The sequence below is a fragment of the Alnus glutinosa genome, chromosome 4 (genome assembly GCF_958979055.1).
Source record: "Alnus glutinosa chromosome 4, dhAlnGlut1.1, whole genome shotgun sequence".
Lineage (NCBI taxonomy): Eukaryota > Viridiplantae > Streptophyta > Magnoliopsida > Fagales > Betulaceae > Alnus > Alnus glutinosa.
Window position 1 is genome coordinate 9221992 of NC_084889.1, and position 23247 is coordinate 9245238.

The 23247-nt window shown below is 34.8% G+C and overlaps 1 protein-coding gene and 1 pseudogene across 1 annotated transcript in view; both read left to right on the forward strand.

The window, feature by feature from the left end:
- Positions 1 to 19083, forward strand: part of LOC133866473 (cyclin-A1-1-like) — a 53475-nt gene extending 34392 nt beyond the window's left edge. Inside the window, exons 10-11 of the mRNA XM_062303011.1 lie at positions 18338 to 18476; positions 18905 to 19083. Of these exons, the coding sequence (XP_062158995.1) occupies positions 18338 to 18475 (138 nt within the window). The 3' untranslated portion in view covers position 18476; positions 18905 to 19083. The remainder of the gene's footprint in view (positions 1 to 18337; positions 18477 to 18904) is intronic.
- Positions 8869 to 11571, forward strand: LOC133866830 (putative wall-associated receptor kinase-like 16; annotated as a pseudogene).
- Positions 19084 to 23247: the final 4164 nt, after the last annotated feature.

Below are 23247 nucleotides of genomic sequence, written 5' to 3' on the forward strand. Positions count from 1 at the left end.
TCTCTTGAAGGTTGCCATGCCATAATATGTTCATAAATGAGATTGAATAAATTATTATTCATATTTGGGAAGTAAAGTTGTTAGAGTATATCAGGAGTTCAAGAATCTAAGTTACAGTTAAAGATTATAACAATTGAAGATTATGACCTAATTACAGTTAAAGTCTATCACATAGTCACAATCGACGACTATTACCTAGTTGTAATTGAAATTTATTTGTATTATCTAGCTAATTCTTGTTTAAATATGAGTCTGCTATATTATAAACATCACTGAAAGAAATAAGAGCAAAATGTAGCCTTTTGGGCCTGTAGATATAGGTTATAGACCGAACCATGTAATTATTTGTGTCTATTTATTTATATTTCCATTATATTATCTTTTGAAAGTAATCTCCTTAATCACCTGTCAGAGTGCCAAAGGACTAGATTAGATTTTTTTTTTTTTTGGCAATTTTTAAAGTTTTTTTTAGAAGAAAAATGCTAAACATATAACTCTTTCACAATTGTTTTATAAATTTTAACACATGTCGGCTTATGAGTGGAAGATGTTAAAGAGTGTTAAATGCTTACAACTTTTAATTGGTTCTAAGCACTTGCTCATGTATATCAAAAGTTATAAAAGATCATGAGTTATAGAATAGTTATATATAGAATATATACTAATAAAATTACGGATATAAGTTAAATATAAGGTTGAAGTTATAATTCGAATGGAATTAGAAATATTAGATAAAATAGCATCCAATGCTTATAGAATAAATTCTAAGAAATATTAGATAAAATAGCATCCAATATGACTCAAACTTCTTTGAGAGAAAAACTCTACATGAAATTCTTTCTATCTTTCTTTTTGGTTTGTTTTGTTTTGTTTCTTGGTGTCCCGGCCAGCACCTACTTTTTTAAAATCTAAGGTTAGAAAAAGGGGGAAAAGACATTAGCCTTCGGATCAAGGTTTCACATGTGATATACGACAATTTATAAATGAGAAATGATCCATACACTCATTTCTCACAACAGCCCCACAACAAGCTGACGTGTCTGGTAATATTTTATTATTTTTTTACAAAAGAAAAGAAAACAAAACAAAAAATAATAATAAAATATTACCAGCCACGTCAGCTTGTTATGGGACTGTTATGAGAAATGAGTGTATGGATCATTTCTCTTTATAAATTCCTAGATAATAGGATTGTGACACACGTAGATATCAGTCACAGGCCATGTCATTAAAAATTCCACATCATTAAAAAATATCCCGTCAACAAAGTTTATGTGTGAATAGTGAAGATAGAATTTTCAAAACATATTAGCCCATTTCTTATTATTTAGTTGTATTTTTAGTTTGAATTTGTTGTTGGGAATCTACTCTGTTTTCTATTTTTTGAATCCTGCTTGTAATCCTTTCCCTATTTACTTGGGAAAAAAAAAATAAAAAAATACACAAGTTCTGAAAAGACATGAGACAAATGAACCCCTGCTTGCTAAACAATGTTGATATTGATACCTTCTTTTTTTTTTTTTCTTTTTTTTTTTTTTTTTTTTACTTTTTTTTTTTAATTTTATTTTTATTCAAATGAGAAAAGAGTTACAAACTCCAGTGGGGTAAAAGGACTTGTTAAAGCCTTTCTCTATGGAAAATTATTTCTCCAAAATGATTGCTGATACTTTGGACTAGCTACTTTATAAAAGCTACTTTATAAGAGACACTTTTATAAAAGTTACTCTTATAATTTGTAATACTTTATGTGATGCCTATTTCGTCTGGGATATCTTGTTTGCCAGCGATTGCAGAAAAAAAAAGAAAAAAGAAAAAAAAGAAGAAGTTATGCTTGTTGTAAAATTAATGAAAATAACAAGACAAGATAAAGAGATTGTAAATATGAAACTAGTTCTTCAGGAACTATGTATGATTCTTCTCTATAATTGTGTGTTTTACAAAGTATCCAATACTCCTTTTTATAGACATAGAATCATAGTGGGAGGTTAAGGAATAGGAAAGGATAGGACATGAATTAAAAGGCTACATCAATGTATTACATGAATGTTATGGAATTCTAAAAGATGACATGAATGTGTAGAATTCCAATAGATGAAACTAAATGGTCATCCACCAAATGCATGAATGTATTCATAACACTCCCCCTTGGATGACCATACACTAAGAATATGCCTCGTTAAAACCTTGCCAAGGAAAACCCAGTGGGAAAAAACCTGTGGCGAAGGAAAAAGAGTACACTATTCTTGTGTGTCATCGTATGCTTTAGGATTGCCTCATTAAAACCTTGCAAAGGAAAACCTAGTGGGAAAAACCTTAGCGAAGGAAAAAGAGTACAATCAGCATAATCATTTTACTCCCCCTCATCAGGATGAAGAGCTTCAATTGTTTATGATGAAAGATCCTTGAGTCGGCGCATTCCAATGTTATTCACCAACTTCTTAAATGTTGCAGTTGGTAATGTTTTGGTAAATAAATCTGCTAAATTGTCACTTGATCGTATCTGCTTCACATCAATATCACCACTCTTCTGGAGCTCATGTATATAAAAGAATTTTGGTGAAATATGTTTTGTTCTATCACCTTTAATGTATCCTCCTCTGATCTGTGTGATATAAGCAGCATTATCTTCATATAATATTGTCGGGCTATCTTTGATTGTGGATAAACCACACTTTTCTCGAATGTGTTGAATTACTGATCTTAGCCATATGCATTCCCGACTTGCTTCATGAATTGCTATAATTTCTGAGTGATTTGAAGAAGTAGCAACAAGTGTTTGCTTGACAGATCTCCATGAAATAGCAGTACTTCCACATGTAAATAGATATCCTGTTTGAGATCTACCTTTATGCGGATCAGAAAGAAAACCCGCATCTGCATATCCAACTAACTGTGAATTTGAACCTTTTGGATAAAATAATCCAATGTCAGTTGTTCCACGAAGATAGCGTAGAACATGTTTAACCCCATTCCAATGCCTTCGAGTTGGTGCAGAACTGTATCTTGCTAGTAAATTAACTGAAAATGCTATATCAGGTCGTGTGCAATTTGCAAGATACATGAGTGCGCCAATTGCACTAAGATATGGTACTTCAGGTCCAAGAATTTCTTCGTCATCTTCTCGAGGGCGAAAATGGGTCTTTTTTCACATCAAGCGAACGAACAACCATTGGAGTGCTCAAAGGATGAGCTTTCTCCATGTAAAAGTGCTTCAGGACTTTTTCTGTGTATGTTGATTGATGAACAAGAATTCCATTTTGAAAATGTTCAATCTGTAAGCCAAGACAAAATTTTGTCTTCCCAAGATCTTTCATCTCAAACTCATTTTTTAGATAAGTGGCAGTTTTTGTGAGCTCTTCTGGAGTCCCGACAAGATTTAAATCATCTACATAAACTACAATGATAGCAAATCCAGATTCTGATTTCTTAATGAAAACGCATGGACAAATTGGATTATTCTCAAATCCTTCTTTCAATAGATATTCACTAAGACGATTGTACCACATGCGGCCGGATTGCTTTAATCCGTATAAAGATCTTTGTAGCTTGATAGAATAAATACTTCGGGATTTTGAATTACATGCTTCAGACATTTTGTATCCTTCAGGGATTTTCATGTATATATCATTATCAAGTGATCCATATAAATATGCTGTAACCACATCCATTAAACGCATATCCAAACTTTCTGTAACTATCAAGCTAATCAAAAATCTAAATGTAATTGCATCCACTACAGGGGAATATGTTTCTTCATAATCAATACCTGGTTTCTGCAGGAAATCTTGTGCAACAAGTCTTGCTTTATATCTCACAATTTCATTTTTCTCATTACGTTTTCGTACAAATACCCACTTGTATCCAACAGGCGACACACCTTCTGGTGTTTGGACTACAGGTCCAAATACTTCACGTTTTGCTAGTGAGTTCAATTCTGCCTGAATTGCTTCCTTCCACATTGGCCAATCATTTCTACATCGACATTCTTCGACGGATTGTGGTTCAATATCATCATTACTTCTGGTAATGTCAAATGCAACTTTAAATGAAAATATGTTGTCGACAACAATTTTATTTCTATCAAATATTTCTCCTGTACTTATATAATTTATTGAGATCTCATTATTTTCAGGTACCTGTTCTTCTTCAGGGGGTAACTCTTCAGGAGATTCCTCTTCAAGAGGTTCCTTTTCAGGGGATTTCTTTCCAGGAGAATTTTGTACAGAAAATTTGGATGGATCAATTTCCGTTGCCTGTTTTGTGGGTAAGGCCTCTTCAGGAGCGCCGATTTCATTTCCTTGTGCTTTTCTCTTCCGGGGAATCTTATCCTTTGCACCAATAGGTCTTCCACGCTTCAGGCGTGCCTTAGACTCATTTGCTGCTGTATTAGTTAATTGTCCTACAGGGACTTCTATCTTTGCTGGAGTATTAGCAACTGGAATGTGAGACTTAATTATTTTCTTGTTGTCAGTAAATGCATCCGGCAATTGATTTGCAATACTCTGTAAATGAATGATCCTCTGAACTTCTAGTTTACATTGATTTGTACGATGATCAAAATGTGATAACGTCGAATTATTCCAAGTGATTTCTTGTCGTGCTTCTGGCAACGACTTTTCTTTCCCTAATGATGGGAATATATTTTCATCAAAATGACAGTCTTCAAAACGTGCTTTAAAAATATCACCAGTTAAAGGCTCAAGGTATCTAATAATAGATGGAGAGTCAAAACCAATATAAATCCCAAGTCTATGTTGAGGTCCCATTTTAGTGCGCTGAGGTGGAGCAATTGGAACATATACAGCACAACCAAAAAATGCGAAAATGAAAAATATTTGGTGGTTGACCAAATGCAAGTTGTAAAGGAGAATATTTTTGGTAAGATGTTGGTCTGATCCGAACTAATGATGCAGCATGTAATATTGCATGTTCCCAAGCAGAAACAGGCAGTTTTGATTTCATAAGCAAAGGTCGAGCAATTAACTGAAGTCGTTTAATAAACGATTAAGCTAAACCATTTTGAGTATGTGTATGAGCAACAGGATGCTCAACATTAATACCGATTGACATGCAATAATCATAAAATGCTTCAGATGTAAATTCACCCGCATTATCCATCCGAATAGATTAAATTGGATGATCAGGAAATTGTGCCTGTAATCTAATTATTTGGGCAAGAAGTCTAGCAAATGCAACATTACGAGTAGAAAGTAGGCAAACATGTGATCATCTAGTTGATGCATCTATTAAAACCATAAAATATCTAAATGGCCCACATGGAGGGTGAATTGGCCCACATTCTTTGTAAAACCATAAAATATCCCCTTAAATTCTTTGTAAAAATGATGGAGATTCAAGAATTACCTTAGAAGGGGATGGTTTTATTATAAGTTTACCTTGAGAACATGCAGCACAAGGATAATCACTTTGTAAAAGAATCTTCTGGTTCTTTAAGGGATGCCCATGAGAGTTCTCAATTATTCGACGCATCATAATTGTTCCCGGATGTCCAAGACGATCATGCCAAAGCATAAACATTTTTGGATTAGAGCACTTCTGGTGCATCACAACATGTGATTCAATTGTTCTTATTGTTGTATAATACAACCCGGAAGAGAAAGCAGGCAGTTTTTCCAATATGAGCTTCTGGCCCGAAATTATTGAAGTAATATAAAGATATTCGTCATTGCCTTCATTAGTGGTTTCAACATGATAACCATTTAAACGAATATCTTTAAAATTGATTAAATTTCTTCTAGATTTAGAAGAATACAAAGCATCATCAATACAAAATTTTGTTTCTTTTGGCAATATAATATTTGCTCTTCCAGAGCCTTCAATTAGGTTTGATGAACCTGATATTGTATTGACACTAGCTTTGTTTAATATTAAGTATTGAAAATATTTCTTATCTCTAAGAATTGTGTGCGTTGTACAACTGTCTGCTAGACACAAATCTTCACCAATCATTTTGGAATTAATCATTCCATCAGTATGACCCATACCTCCATACATAATAAAATAAATATTAAATTTCATTAATCAAAATAAAATAACAAAATAAAATTAAAATTGACAACATAATGAAAACATATATATATATATATATATATATATATATATATATATATATATTACTACAAGATTACTGTGATTAACAAAATTCATTTTAATCCACTTTTCTTTCTCTTTTATGGATGCTTGATATAGGTCGATCAGATGTTTAGGCGTACGGCAGGTACGCGACAAATGTCTTTTCATATTACACCTGTAACATTTATCGATCTTCATAGTTCTTTGTAGGTTTATTCTGTAAACATTTGTTTTTATATTCTTTCGCCTCAGTGTGGTTCCACTTCTGGTGGAAATGAACATTTCTTTTGTAAGAATTATGAGTACGTTCCTATTGACCTCTATAATATATATATATATTCTACCACGTCCACGTCCACGATAATAGTTTCCTTTATTATCACAAAATGAGGTTCCATTTGCTTCAGGAAATGGTATAGAACTCGTTGGACGAGATTGGTGATTTTTCATTAATAGCTCGTTGTTTTGCTCAGCCACTAGAAGACAAGATATTAGTTCAGAATATCTTGTAAAATTACACTCTCGATATTGCTGCTGCAGGAGCACATTCGAGGCATGAAATATGGTATATATCATCATAAGTGCACAGTTTTAACTGTGAGCTGATTTTAAAGAGTGCAACTTCAGGTGCATCCAACAATAATGAGCTTTTTGGGAGGATAACTATCTTCTGGTACTTGTATCTCTCCCTCAAATTATTCTACAAGGTCAATGAACCTTTTATTATAAGGTACTCATTTTTATTTAATTCATCATGTAGATGATGGCGAAGAAAAATTATTGCTTTAGCGCGATCCTGCAGGGATGCTTGATTTTCATTCATTGCTTTATCACGATCCTGCTGGGATGTTTGATTTTCATTCTTAATAGTATTTCCAAAATTCATAACATCAATATTCATAGCATTATAAAATGATAACATTTTAGTTCATATTAATCGCACATGGATCATAAGATTCATATGTTTTAATATGATTCTTAAAACAATAAAAATTTCTAAGCATATGTTAGAATGTTAATTAACAAAATAGATAATAAGATTACTAAATCTTAAAGAGGCTTACAATGATTGAAGAATATCCCACGGATAGCTTTTGATGTTGAAGATCAAAAGAACACAACAACTGGCTAGAGCTTCGTGCTGATAACGTGTTGTAAAATTAATGAAAATAACAAGACAAGATAAAGAGATTGTAAATATGAAACTAGTTCTTCAGGAACTATGTATGATTCTTCTCTATAATTGTGTGTTTTACAAAGTATCCAATACTCCCTTTTATAGACATAGAATCATAGTGGGAGGTTAAGGAATAGGAAAGGATATGACATGCATTAAAAGGCTACATCAATGTATTACATGAATGTTATGGAATTCTAAAAGATGACATGAATGTGTAGAATTCCAATAGATGAAACTAAATGGTCATCCACCAAATGCATGAATGTATTCATAACAATGCTCCATTTGTTTTGTTGTAAAGTATTTTATGAAAAATGTTTTAGGCATTTTTTAATATTTGGTGGGGGCGAAAATAATGATTAATAAAAATCATTTTTAGTTTGACCATAAAAGCCTATTTAATTTTTGGAAAAGGATAATGTTAAAAATAGAACTCCATCCAATTATTACACAACTCCGAGATATATTGGAGTGGAAGTCATTGTGTAGGTCTCATCCCAATGTGCTTTGGAATTATGCAATAGTTAGAATGAGGTTATACATGACCCCTCTTATAATTGGTACTCCTTTATGTGATACCTATTTGGTCTTGGTTTTATTCAATGACGCCGCCCCACCCCCCCCCCCCCCCCCCCCCCCCCCCCCTCAACCTTTAAGAAAAAAAAAAAAAAATTGAGGCATTTTTATTTTTAGAGGAATCAAATTAAGGGGTTTTTTTTTTATTTATTTATTTTTTTTTTAAGTCGCCCCTTTCCTTTTATCATATTTTCAACTAGTTTCATCTCATTTGGAATGATAGCTTTATTAATTGTCAAAACTTTTTCTTTTAATATTTCACGGGTAGCAATGGACATGCCTGAGAAGGTAACAATGGAAGGATTTTACAAAGTTGTTGAGGCTTTGTTCAAAGTAAACGAAAAGGGTTTAATAAAGTAGTGCATTGATAAAAGACAGGTGTGGATTTGAGGAGTCACAAGCTTGACTTAACTAGATTTCTTAAGAATGTATAGAAAAAAATAACTTAGATCTTTTTTATTTTTTATTTTCTGAATCTTTGGACAACAGTTTTCTGTACCTTTTTTTTTTTTTTTTTTTTTTTTTTTTCAAAAGCTCTTTTCACTTTTGTTTATTGATTTTTTATTTGAATGGAATAATAAAAAATAAAAACTGGGTTATGTTTAATTTATTTAAAATTTGCCTTTATATATATATATTTTAACTCCTACTTAAGAAAAAAAATTATTTGACCCTCCAATTAAAATGTCTACTCCGTCCCGGTCTTATTTATCTTTCTCTTTTCGATCTTCTCGGCATTTTTCTACCGTTTGTAAACTTTTATCACGTGGTTTCTGCCTTTCTTTAACCATTTTTTGGGTCAAGCCAGAAACCCGCACGCCTTTCTATCACTGTTAATTTATTAATTATGGGTCATGCAGAAATATACAGGACACGGACGCGAGCTTGGCCCCACGTACAGAAAATCGTCTTCTTGGATGGAAATGACATGGGCGTTACACAATGACTTGGTCTTCGTTCCATACGCCTTTAAAAGGGAAGAGTCTATCTAGGACAATCCAAAGCACCTGCATCTAAACACAAAATAAAAGAAAACTCTCCTAACAAAAGTTGTGGCCATGGGCTTGAGTGGGAAGCTTTTGCAAATCATAGTGCATGGAGTGATAATATTTGCAATTGTGGCAGCAGCCACAGCAGCAACTATAGCCAAGCCTGGCTGCCCCAGCAACTGTGGAGGTGTAGATATTCCATACCCATTTGGCTTGAGCAAGGACTGCTATCGAGATTCGAGTTTTAGTATCACTTGTCAGTCTGGAAAACCAATGACAGGTAATCTCACCGTAACAGGAATTTCCATTGAGACTCATGAGTTGCAAGTCTTGAATTGGGTAGTCCAAGACTGTTACCAACAGAACGGTATACGAGATAGCTTGAGCAGCCGCTGGCTCCAGTCACCAGTATTCTATATTTCCAACAGCAAAAATAAGTTCATTGTTCTTGGCTGTGACACTATTGGATACCTCAATGGGACCCAAAACGGAGAAAGGTATTGGACCGGGTGCTCATCTAAATGCTTAAGCCTTACGAACGTGGTCAATGGGTCTTGTTCTGGCGTTGGGTGTTGCGAGCTAGCTAGGTTTCCGGATGGACTACAAAATATTAGTGTGGAGGTATATAGCTATGAGAATCACGCCCAAGTATTGAACTTCAATCCCTGCGGCTACGCTTTTGTTGTCGAAAAAGGCAAGTTCAACTTCTCCACCAGTTATCTTAAAAATATATCGAACGAAATGGTTCCATTGGTGCTTGATTGGGCAGTAGGCAATCAGACATGTGAAAAAGCTCAGAACGAACAGAATTTCGCATGCAAGAATAATAGTGACTGCCTTGATCATCCCAAAAGCAGGCGTGGGTACCAATGCAAGTGCAAGGAAGGTTACAATGGGAACCCATACCTCGATGGGGGTTGCCAAGGTACGTACGTATTATATATACATATAGAAAGCTTCCCAATCAAAAAAGTAAAAAGAGAAAATAATTTATTTTCCCTTTTGTTTCACTAATATATGTATTTCATTATGATTATACTAACTATATGGGGGTTGATATTAATTCTTCACATGATTTGCAGACATTAACGAATGTCTGGATCCAACTCAAAATAATTGCATGATAAACTGTTCCAACACAGAAGGCAATTATACATGTCTTTGTCCCAAATGGTATGATGGGGATGGGAGAAAAGATGGTGAAGGTTGTTCAGCAGATCTCGCACTATGGACTAAGATTTCCATTGGTAAGTGGATTCATTGTTTTGTACACCCTTAAATAATATATTATTAAGTGTATAAACTTTAAATCTTCATCATAAAATAAAATAAATATTATTCATTGTAGTTAAAATTGAGAAGGATCATGATGTCAACAATGGGGTTATGTCAAAAAGATCAATTACGTTTCAACTTTTTCAAGTGCAGGAATTGGCACAAGCTTAATTGTTTTGCTTGGGGGTAGCTCGGGGCTGTACTGTGTACTCCAGAAAAGAATATCGATTAAGCTTAAAGTAAAGCTCTTTCAACGAAATGGGGGGTTGATCTTAGAACGGCATCTCTGTGAACTAGGATCCACTAAAAAGGCCAAAATCTTTACTTTTGAAGAGCTGAAGAAGGCTACCAACAATTTTAAAGAGAGTAGGATCATTGGCCGAGGAAGTTTTGGTACAGTTTACAAAGGATTTTTACAAGATAATACAATTGTTGCCATCAAGAAGTCCAAGATAGTGGATCAAAACCAAGTTGGCCAATTCATTAAAGAGATTGCTTTGCTCTCCCAAATTGACCATAAGAATGTTGTCAAACTCTTGGGCTGTTGTTTAGAGACGCAAGTTCCATTGCTAGTCTATGAATTTGTCCCAAAAGGTACACTCTTCAACTATATACATAATGAAAGCAGTGCATCCACCAAACATTGGGAAATCTGTCTAAGAATAGCAGTTGAAATAGCGGATGCACTATCGTATCTGCACTCTATAGCTTCGCCACCTATAATCCATAGAGATGTCAAGCCCTCAAACATACTGCTTGATGATAATTTCACTGCAAAAGTCTCCGACTTTGGAATTTCAAAATTGGTTCTCGGAGATAAAAAAGAACTAGCTGCTGTAGTGCAAGGCACTTTTGGATACTTGGATCCTGAATACTTACAGACGAACCAGTTGACAGAGAAAAGTGATATCTATAGCTTTGGAGTGGTCCTTGTGGAGCTACTAACAGGAAAGGATGTATTTTCATTCGATAGGTCTGAACATAAAAGATGTTTACCTATGTATTTTCTTTCTTCCTTGAAAGAAGATCGATTGTTTGAAATTCTTGAGAACTTTATAGTTGAAGAAGGAAATAAAGAGCAGATCAATGAAGTCGTTGAACTTGCAGAGAGGTGCTTAAGAGTGAAAGGGGATGAGAGGCCTAGTATGAAAGAAGTGGCAATTGAATTAGAACGAATAAGAAAGACAAAGATGCATTCGTCGGTTAATGCTCAATCAAATCTGGAAGAGGCCGAACACTTGCATGGTGAGACATCAAATGCTTATGAATACGATGGAACTAGCAGTACAATCGCTGGATATGATAGCATGGAGGGACCGTGTAACATTTGCCTTGGGGGATGGTTGATGAATCTGGCATGATAACATCCTAATGCAGGACAAAATCCGCATTAGTGTTTATTTATGCACGTATGTTTTAGTTTTCATTTTTAATAAGGATTGTATTTTTCCTTTTCCATTAGGATTATGTTTTCCTTTTCCAATTAGGATTAGGTTGTCTTTTTCCAATTAGGATTTATTTTCATTTTCCTTGTTAAATTAGAAGGCACCTAGTCTTCGTTATTTTTCAATAAAGTTGTGAAGTATCAATTAACTATAAATCTTTCAAATGTATTTATCTGTTTGCAAATTTGGGAGAAGTAGGGTATTTCTCTTCCCTATTTATTATTTTATGTCTTCTTGAATTTCCCTTTCAATCTTCAATTCTTAGTTTTTGCTACTATCATACGCTGTCAAAACAATCTTATAGCTTTGTCTGGTGTCAATTGGTATAAGAATTTAGCGTCATCTTGGGGTGGTAAGTTTTTTCATCAGCTTTCATGGCTGATGGTCGTTGTTATGGTTGGCATGGTCATGTTCTGAATAATAAAGAAGTCCTCTACCAAGAACACAATGTATAAGATGTGTTGATTGAAGACTTGCAAAAGCATGTTGTGGAGTCAACCTAGCGTCTAACGGCGCAAAACATGGAGAAGAATTGCGATATTGAAGGCTAGGATTCAAAATCCAATTTCGAAAACTCGTTTCACAACCCTGTTCTGTTTTGGGAATAAGGTGGCCAGGATAAATGGCATGGAGACTTAAGCATCAGATATCAACTTTCTGAATTTTCTAGCACTCTCATTGTGATGTCCCGAATATTATTTAGTAATTTTGGGAATAAAATTTATTGGGATAGATAACTAAAATTAATTAGACTACTAGAAAGTACAATGGGACGCGCAAAGAATATTTTATGGGCCAAAGAAATAGGTTATACAAGGAGAAAATATGTGAGAATGATGAGAAATTGAATAAAGGTAGAAAAATGGATTAAATAAATAAAGTTAATGTGGCATGTCTGGATGGCTCAACAGGCTCGTCTGGACGGTACCTTATCGTCACGTGGCGGACGCTCATTCCACGCGCGTCCGGACGTTTTATTTAATTCATCCGGACGGTTTGCAACTATTGACGCATGGTCTTCTTAAACAATGCGCGTCCGGACGATAGTCGGTGTCTGCTCGGACGGTCTGCTATGTGGCGCACGTCTTCTTAAAAGGCACGCTCGTCCGGACGATGGTTAGTGCCCGTCCAGACGGTTTGCCTAAATGACGCGCGTCCGGACAGTTTGTGATGCCCGTCTGGACGGGGTCCGAATTAAAGAGGGCAGAACGCCCCTTTTCCCTTTCGGCAGCTCAGTTTTTCCTCCCTATTCTCTACGATTTTTCACTTAAAAACCGTGATATCTTGAAATCCAACCGTCTAATCTTAGATCCGACTTTGATAACATAATCCTTGAAGCCCGATCTACGTTTTGACCGAACGTTTTGAGGTAAATAGTTAAACTCGCATCTTTTAGAGGTTTTTGTTAAATCTTGTAGAAATGAGTTTAACTTGGTATTTTCTCTAGGTTTGGTGTGATTTGGAGTTGCCAAGAGCATCCCGAGCATTTGGTCACTGCTTGGTGAATTTTTGGTAAGTTTTTTATAGACATTAGTTTTGGGTATTTTATTAAAATGCTGTATTATTGTGGTTAACCCTAAGTTATGCTTATGGGTTAGCAATGTTGGGTTTAATAAAATACTTAGGAACTTTAGAGCTTTATGGGTAAATTAGTAAAATGGCTTTTGAGCGATTTAAAATGCCACTTGGTGTAATTATTAGTTAGAATGCTAATTAAAGCATTGCAGAAGGTTAAAGCAGAGATTGACAGCCAGGTTGGACATGGACGCTTGCTAAATGACTCTGATTTTCCCAAGATTCCCTATCTTCGCTGTGTCATCAATGAGGCACTTAGACTATATCCTGCCGTCCCACTTTTGTTACCTCACTTTTCCTCAAAAGACTCCACTTTGGGGGGGTTTCAGATACCAAGAGGGACGATTTTGTTAGTGAATGCATGGGGCATTCATAGGGACCCCAAGCTGTGGGAGGAGCCCGTCAGGTTCAAGCCAGATTTGAAGCATTTGTCGTAGAAAGAGAGAAGTTCAAATTCATTCCGTTTGGAACAGGGAGGAGGGCATGCCCCAGCGCTGGCATGGGCGTGCGGGCAATGTCATTGGCATTGGGTGCACTCATTCAGTGCTTTGATTGGGAAAGGGTTGGGAAGGAGAGGGTGGACATAAACCTGGATTTCTTCTGTCAAAGGCTGAGCCTTTGGAGGCTGTTTGTAGTCCCCGCCAAGCCATGACTACCATCCTCTCACAACTTTGATTATATGATATCTGTGCCTAATTTCTACCGATAAATAATCATCTTTTCTTTTGTCCCTTTCTTTCCTTCTTTTTCTGTAGGTTCAATGTACTGAGGTTGTAATGCAACTTTTTCTCTTAGCAATATTGGTTGGATCATGGATGTCACCAAATTTGTGAAGAAAATTTTGGGCCAAAATGTCTTATATGGAGACAATTGGACACGTCATGATTGAGACTTTTTTTTTTTTTTTTTTTACCTATTCAGATTGAGACTTTAATTTGGTCGATCATTGATGAAATATTCTCTTACCAATAATTCATAAGAAAACTGAGCTTAGGAAAAAAAAAATTCATAAGAAAACTGTAATCAATCAAACAAATATGTCCTTTGCTAGTAAAAACAAAAAAAGGCATCTTCTTGGTGAATTGTCCGCACGCTCTGCAATCACCCCAACTACAATTACTCCACCGTAAAAAATTATTGTCCTTTTTATTTTATTTTTTTAGTAAGTAATAACTTCATTGACAGAAAAAACTCAACAAAATGAAAAGAAACGCGCGAGACCCAAAGAAACACCAACACTAACATTTCTCTTAGTACTCTTACCCATGTAGTTTATCAGCCCAAACATATGCCGTGTCACGACTTTTTGAGATGTCATCGTAAAATATTTATTTAAAATAAAAATTTAAGTTTGAATTCAAGATTTTTTATTCTAATATCATGTTAAATTACAACTTATCTAAAAAATTTAAGCTAGTAAAAAAGTATAAATTTAATAATTTAATCAATACTTTAACAAAATGTAAAAAGAGAAAATAAGAGAAAAGAGAAAGAAATATTTTGTGTTGAAATATATTGGGTAACATAGTATGCCCAATGTTTAAGAAACCTATAAAAATACTGTTGCAAGTAATTTTTTTTAATTTTTTTTTTCTTTCTATATTTAAGAAAGAAGATGAATTATAAAATAATTGTTGTGAAAGTTCTGAGAACCACTTTGGTAAGTCAACGTGGCATGACTTTTGCTAAACCTGGACTCTTATGTCTTGGAACACGTGGCATTATTTTATTAGACCCCAAGATGAATCTTCCATAGCGCTAGACATAAAAGGAAAATGAGAATATTTCTATATCTATATCAAATGTTCATTAAAAAAATAAATAAATAAAGTGACTTTTAAAATTATTATTTGACATTTTATCATTTGAAAAGCTACGTCACTTTTTAATTAACACTTTATTCTTTTCTTTTTCTTTTTTATAAGTATTTTTTGTTCGTGCAGCTTAGGGGCGGGCTACATTTGGTGTTGCCCCCCCTCCCCCCAAATTTTTTTTTTTCAAAGCCTTCTAATTTTTATTTTTTATTTTTATTTTTACATTTTTTTAAGGTTAAGTATCTGGCCCTGGCAAAAATAAAATCCAGGCCCCCCCCCCCCCCAAAAAAAATTTTTACTCTATTATCTACTATTATAATTTTTTTCTCCTACTTCAAAAAAATATTAAAAACCCAGCAACATAGCAGATATTAAACTAAAAAAAAACCACCAGACCGAGCAGATAAAAAAATAATAACAATAATTAGCAGCAAATCCTCCGCAACACGGCAACTGTCAATAAAATAAAATTACACTACACAAGAAAAAAAAAAGGAGACAAAATTTACTTTACAACTACTCTCAAACTTCATTTCAAACCCTCAATCTCACGTTCAACCCCAATAAAAAAGAAAAAAAAAATGAAAATACCAAGAGGTGAGTGTCACGGGAAGGAAGAAGATGAACAGAAATGAAGGTGTAGAAGAAAGAACCAAAAGAACGTTGGCGTCTTTAGTTGAAAATGAGTTTGAATATTAAGGAGATGGATCATCGAGTAGTGCGAGACAAGACTTGAAGTGACGGGCGGCTGACAGAGAAAAGCCTCAGGAGAGTTAGTGCAGAACAGCTCAAAACGAACCGTTTTATCCTTGTAAAAAGCACAGTTTCGTTACTTGCAAATACGCACCTTTTTATCAGTTTTGGGCTTGGGTTGTTAACGCATTTCATGAGTTTTCTGTTAGTAGAATCGTTAGGAAGTTAGTAGATTGAAGAGTTATAAAAGTCCAATGTAATCAGTGGGTTGAGTATCGAAGTTGATTGTATTCTGAAGTTGAACTTGGAGCCTATGGGTAGAGCTCAAATCTCTCATGTTATGAGCTTTAGCTGAGCTCAGCTAGCTATATACACTATCAATATAGCATAATAATTCCATTTCTTTTCTCTTTCTATTTCTAATATTTCCATCACAAATATATTTACAAAATTTCAAAATCACACAATACCATTACAGTGAGCAAGAGAACTGAGTCTGAGACTGAGATCTAGCTATGCAATGTGCGTCTACCTGTTTACGCACCACCACCAGTAGTCAACACTCGGCACCGTAAGTTATTTGCTTTTATTTTTCTGTAGGTTCTAACTTCTAAATCTCTAATATGATTTTGTTTTGAAATTTAATTTGGGGCTTTTTTATTTTTATATACGTTGATTCAGTGAGAGACACTCATTTTTCTTAGGCCCTATTAACTGTGCATAATTTATTTGTCAAGTAGTTTTATACTTTTTTGTGTTTGCTATTTTTTCTATATTAAAATTTTTAATAAATACTAACTTACTTTGATTATAATTTTTTATTTTTTTATTTCTAATTTGATGGGTTTGATTTAGTTAATTATTCATTGTTTTTTCACTTGTTAATGCTATAAGAACTATTATAAATTAAGCTTAAGACTTATTTTCTTTTATTTTAAAAGCGAGCGCACGTATAGAAGAACTATATATATATAGTTCGCTCCCCCTTCAGGAATTTCCTGGCTCCGCCCCTGGTGCAGCTCAAGGGGTCAATGAGGTAGCTTTTTTGGGCTTGACTGCTCCGTTTGTTGGCTTTACGTCTGTCTGTTAGAATATAAATTAAATGATTTTTTTTTAATCAATTTAAATTTTCGAGATAAATGATAATTTAACAAGGAACGTTATATCATTTACAACCCAGGTGGATGCTCCTGAAGTGATGTAATATGAATGGGATTTGAAACGATAGTGTTTTGTAAAAAGAAATCTGGGCTCTTTATTTTTCTACAGCAAATGTGCTATAGTTTTAAACTACAGCATTGAAGTGGGATCCATATGAATGGTCTAAATATTATCTTTTCTTTTATTACATTATTGGGGCAATTATGATTGTGGCACACTTCCCAAAATGATAGATTTCATTGGACTGTGACATATCAAGTTGAAACCAAATTCTGAAAAAAAAAGAAAAAAAGAAAAAAAAAAAGAGTATTTGAATGTCTAGCATTCCTCTTATAATTAAGAGGTTTTGAAAATTTTGCAATTCCTAAAATTTACACAAGGAATATTATATTGAAATCAGAAGTAAATGTGAGAGACAATGTTTAAAACTTAGGACTTTCATACTGATATCATGTAAATTATTATTTATCTCAAAAGTTTAAACGGATAGAAAATAGATGATTTAATCATTTATGTAACATTGTAACGCTTAAATAAAACAGCTCTCATAATTAGGGACGAAACTAAAAGGTTGATTTTAGGGTACCCAGACTACAGTAAAATTTGTTTATGGGCCAAAGTTAAAAAAACAAGACCTAAAATGTGTTTATTTAACAAATTTAAAAGCTAAAGATCGAAATGTATTTTTGACAGAAAAAAAAAAAAAATTGTTAGAGGGGGGCCATGGCTTCCGCCAGCTCCCCTCTAGTTTTGTCCCTGATCAAATGGTCACTGCACATTAATCATTCTAAAACTTTTCTACTATATATATGTATACAGCTGATTACTGTTTATAATTTCCATACCCTCAAATTTTGATTCTTTGTGATGCATTTTATCTGCCATTCTCTTAGGTTCCATGGTTGCAGTTAGAGTGCTTAGCCAACTACATTGCGGAATTATCTCTCTTAGAGTAGAGTGTGCTCTGCCATGCTCCCTCACTTATAGCTGCTTCGGCAATTTTCTTGGCCAAATATGTACTTTCCCCGTCATAGAGACCATGGGTATGTGCCTGATATTAAACTGTAAGGGATATGAGGTTATAGCCTTCGGGCTTGGGTTTATAATTGAATAGTTAGTTGGGCTGAATAATAATAATTAAGCCCATAATTAGTTGAGCCTATATTAAGTATCAGGAAAGAATATATTGGTAGCAAAAAATAAAAAAAAAAATTATGAAAGAATTATGTAGTGAAATGTTTTTTTTTTTAAGATTAGCTGTTCTCGAATCAGCCATAAGTGTTCTTGGGCTTCTCGAATTGCCCTATCTTATTCATTATCCATCTTTTCTATTCAATCACCATTATCCATCCAAATTTCATACCCATTTCCATCTTTATCATAGAAAATGATAGAAAATATCCTACAAACAGAAAATACATTACATAATCGAACTAGTCAATTTCTTCATGTTTTTGTTACTGTTTCTTAACAAGAATGCCTTGAAAAAGATGGCTTGATTTTCTATTCCTCTTTTTCTTTTCTTTTTGGGTACAGGATTCCACCTTGCAGCATTACACACGTTACAAGCCTTCTGATTTGTGTAACTGCGTCAAGGATCTCCACCACCTGTGCTGTAATAGCCTTAGTTCTAGGTTACCCGCGCGCTATCAGGGAGAAATACAGTCAGCATAAGGTAAGCAAAATTCGGTACAAATCAACATGAAATTAGCAAGTTAAGGTTAATGAATTTAACCCGTTTAATTAAATAGAATAAGTTAGGATTGACCTATATAATCTAATACTCATACCTTGACATGACCTGAATCAAACACACGACAGAAGAGTTGACAATTTTTAACACAACCTGCAAATCAAACATGGAGCGAACACAAAATTAGTGGATTAAGGTTGTTGGGTCTGATCTGTTAGCATTACTCATAATTTTATACTCATACCTTGACGCAACCTTAACCCAACACGTAAACACAAAGTTCTAGGTGGTTAGTTGGATAGGGCTTTATGAGATGTTAATTTTGGTGAATATGCTAATGACTTAACTTTTTTTCTTTTTTCTTTTTTCTTTTTTTAATTTTTTTAACTGAGATGTTATTTCTTGTTCAGTACAAATATGTGGCGAAGAAGAATTGCCCTGCTACTATACCTCCAGAGTTTTTCCACAATTAAAGTCACCAGACATTTGTGTTTCTGGTCCAATGCTTAGTTGGATATAGACTTCAGGTCAGTGATAATGGCAGCTAGTTGGTTCCAAGCAACTGAATTCTTTTTCTTTCTTTCTTTCTTTCTTTTTTTTTTTTTTTTTCACTCCCATTTTGTATAATGTTTTTCTTTTCCTTGATTTCATCGTTGTTGTAGCACATAGTTTTGTGCTTACTTTTTGGGGTTTCTGCTGATTCCACTGCATCAGCCAACATAAACTCCTAAGCTTGTATGATATGATATGAGATCGATATGCCTTCTATCTTCCACAATGCTTGGAATTTCTACTTGGAATCAATCAGTACTGCTCACTTACAGCTTCACTTAAATAGAGTTGATGACATGAACAGCTTCTACACTTGGAAGGGCCGGATCAAACCTTATTATAAGAATACGTCTCTCCTTATCTTAAGAATCCCATTAAAATTCTAACACCCATATTTTTTTTTTCTTTTTTCCCATTTGCACCAAACAAGCATTAATGAATCTTTTTAAAGCGTCTAAAATTTAGATAAATTGACACAAAAAAGAAAAAGAAAAAAAGGATGCAGAATTCTGTAAAAGAATGTTCACAATTAGATAAAACGAAAATGCGATGATTAAATGAGCATGGTGAAAAATGGAGATGGATGATAAAATCTGTACGGTTTTTTAACGTAGGTTATATATGTGCGGTATTTATTTTATTTTAGGGTTAAATAAGGTATTGATACTTTTGGTTTAAATTCTTTATTTTTTGCCTTATATGCTTTAATTCGTATCATAGAAAACACTTGGGTTTTGAAAAAAGACGGAAATGGTACTTCCATTAGTTTTTCCGTTCAAAAACTAACAGTTGGACACGTGTCATAATGTAAAAAAAAAAAATGAAAATAATAAAACTTATAAAAAAAAAAGTACTAAAAACTTTAAAAAAAAAAAATTGAAAAAAAAAAAGAGGCCACCCCCATGGCCGGTTTGGGAGTGGTCAAACCACCCCTGTGGCCCATGAGGTGGCCGAACCACCCCGAAGGACCAAACTTTCTTAATTTGTTTTTGGAAAAACTTCAATTTACCCCCATGAAGTTGTCACCAATTTGCAATTCTACCACCGATGTTTCAATTTTGTTAATTGCACCCCATTAAGTATAAAAAATTTTCAATTTAGGGAATCCGTCCAAATCAACCCGTCTGAATTAACGAAATTTGTCTCACGTGCCGTTCACGTGCCTGTTAGTGATGTAAACGGACGAGAATGCCCTCATTTTTTTAGCCGTTCTTTTTTCTCAAATAACTATAGAACCCAACCCGTTTCCCTCTCGTGCCCTTATTTCATACTGAGAGATTAAGAGAGGAGAGAAGGGAAAATAAGAAGGGAAAAAATCGGGGAAAAGGGTAGGGTTTCGCCCCAGCTAGTTGAAGGAGACGATGGATGGCTCGAAGCAAGGCTCGTCCGGCGACCCAATAACCAACTCCAATGGGGATTCAAAGGAGAGGATAGATGCAAGCTCGGAGTCCACCCAGACTGTTGCATTGTTTTCACGGCAACGAATATGCTACTGCGAGCGGCCTATGAACGTGAAAATGGCACACACCAGAAAAAATTTCGGAAGAAGGTTTATAGGTTGTGAAAATTGGAAGGCAAGTGCTAATTATTCTCTTCAATTTTAAGGTTTCATTATACATTTGGGTGATCAAAAAATTGTAGGGTTTTTTGTGTGTTTTTTCCAAGCTTATAGTATGATTTTGTTTAGGGTTTATAAAACTGAGTTAATCACTTTAGGGTTCAAAATTTTAGGGTTTCGTCTTTGTTGAAATTTTTAAAGTGTTTGTAAAAATAATTAAAGAATGTGATATGGGTTTTTGATACTGCAATAGTATTGGCTTTGTCATCTCAATTATGTTTCACTTGTGCTGAAATATTGAACTTTGATATGTAGATGAACCTAGTATGTCAACTTTTGAAATTTGATTTGTATTGTTTTTTGGCAGATTAATAGGGATTGTGGTTTCTTTGAGTGGGTTGATCCCAAAATGTGTGAATATGGTAAGAGAGTTGTTGATCGATTGTTTGAGTGGCATGAAGGTTTGGTGGCAGAAGCTAAACGATGTGAAGGCATGGTTGAAGTAAAAGTTGGGAAGGTGAAGGCCGAAATGGAGAAACAAGTTGAGGTTGTGAAGACTGAAAATCTTCAATATCGTAAAGAAATCGAAATTTTGGATATCAAACATGGAGCAATGAAGAAGAATTACCATACAATGCTTGTGTGTTCATGGATTATGTTTGCACTGTGCTTTTTCTTCGGATATGCAGCCCAAAACCAGCAGGGTAGTACAATTGGTCGTTTGAGGTTGCCATGATGGATGCAAGCGTGGAACAGTGCATGTTTTTTGTTGAAAGTTGTTTTGTGTTGCGGTGTATTAAGTTGGAACATGTTGTGGTATCAAACACTCACAAATTTTTGAAGTAATGTGTCAAGTTGTTTTGTGATCAATATGTATGTCAACTGAATTATTTTGAAAGAAATCTGATTGTGCTGTATGCCATCTAATTGGTTATAGTGGCCGAATAACTTTATTTGGTTTAAATAAAACTGCTCAAATACATTCTCTGATTCACCTCTATTATTGAGAAAAATGAGTATATAAATTTACAGCAAAATACATTCTCTAATTCACCTCTTTATTCCAAACGGCGAGATCTTGAAACAAATATTTTTTGTAAATTTAATGGAGTGAAATCTCTCTATCTCAGCATTGATCACGCCACAAAAGCAACCTCACCCTATCGCTATTATATGAGGAATTTGATAGAGACATCTCCTAAGAAATCGGCAAATTCTTATCACAAAGGGATACGATGTAAACCATCTGTCCCATTTACAAACCAACGCACAATATCGGACACTCATTTATCATGGTCCCAAAAATGGGGAGCCAAGAGCCATGGACTGGATGTGACTAATACAACGTTTTCAGCCCCTCAACGTTTTACCTAAAATGCACAAATACATTGTTCCACAAATCATTCCAAGCCAAACGTTCCAAGCATGCCACTTTCAAAGCACACAAACTGGGCACATAAATGATATGTGTTACACAAATTGCGCGCATAAATGGCTGTACATTCCAAGTGCATGTCAAAATCGCAAACATTCCAACTACATTTAAAGTGCAAAAAACAATCCAACTACATTTAAATTGCAAAAAACAATCTAACTACATATGCATGTCAAAAGACCAACATTCCAACTACATTTAAAGTGCAAAAAACAATCCAACTACATATGCATGTCAAAAGACCAACATTCCAACTACATTTAAAGTGCATATGCATGTTAAAAGACCAACATTCCAACTACATTTAAAGTGCAAATGCTTGACACAAATGCAAAAACAAATTCAACTACCTAACATGTGCATTAAACAAAAGACCAACTGCACACTAGACCAACATTTAAAGTGTTGTTCATAAAAAAACTTTCAAAGGATTGTCTATGAAATTATATCTTCCAATCTGGCTTCCTTCTCTTCCTTTTCTCTTCAGCAATTTCAATTGCTTTTTCAACGGTTACAACTATACGTTTGCCTTTGGTTGTCGTATCAGCAGTTGGATTTGCACCACCTCTTGATGCTGCCCCACTAGTTCCACGACCTCTGAATGCATGTCCACCTCGGGTTGCTGTCCCACCTCTTGATGCTGCCCCACTAGTTCCACCACCTCTGAATGCATGTCCACCTCGGGTTGCTGCCCCACCTCTTGATGCTGCCCCACTAGTTCCACCACCTCTGAATGCATGTCCACCTCGGGTTGCTGCCCCACCTCTGATTGCATGTCCACCTTGGGTTGCTGCACCTCTTCTTGCTGCTGCCCCACCTCTGATTGCATGTCCACCTCCGGTTGCTGCACCTCCTATTGTTGCTGTCCCACTATCTGACCCACTCCCAGTTAGATCAATATGTATGGTGGGTTTGGATGCAGTGGTCCGAAAAATACTCTTGATCCTTTCGGACTGTCGGGTCCTTGAACCCTTACACCAATAACAAAACACAATAGCATTTATGTAAGCATAATATACAAAGGAAAAAACTAACAAAAAAAAAAAAAAAAACACCACAGAAATCAATGATGCCCCCCGATGCTAGTACCTTTAGATTGGCACCACCTCTGGTTTTGGGATGTGTACGAATGCTGGAGCTAGTACTTTGTGTCTGCACAGAGTCAATAGCAAAATGTGTGAGCCAATCAGTTTGCATGTACTACACAA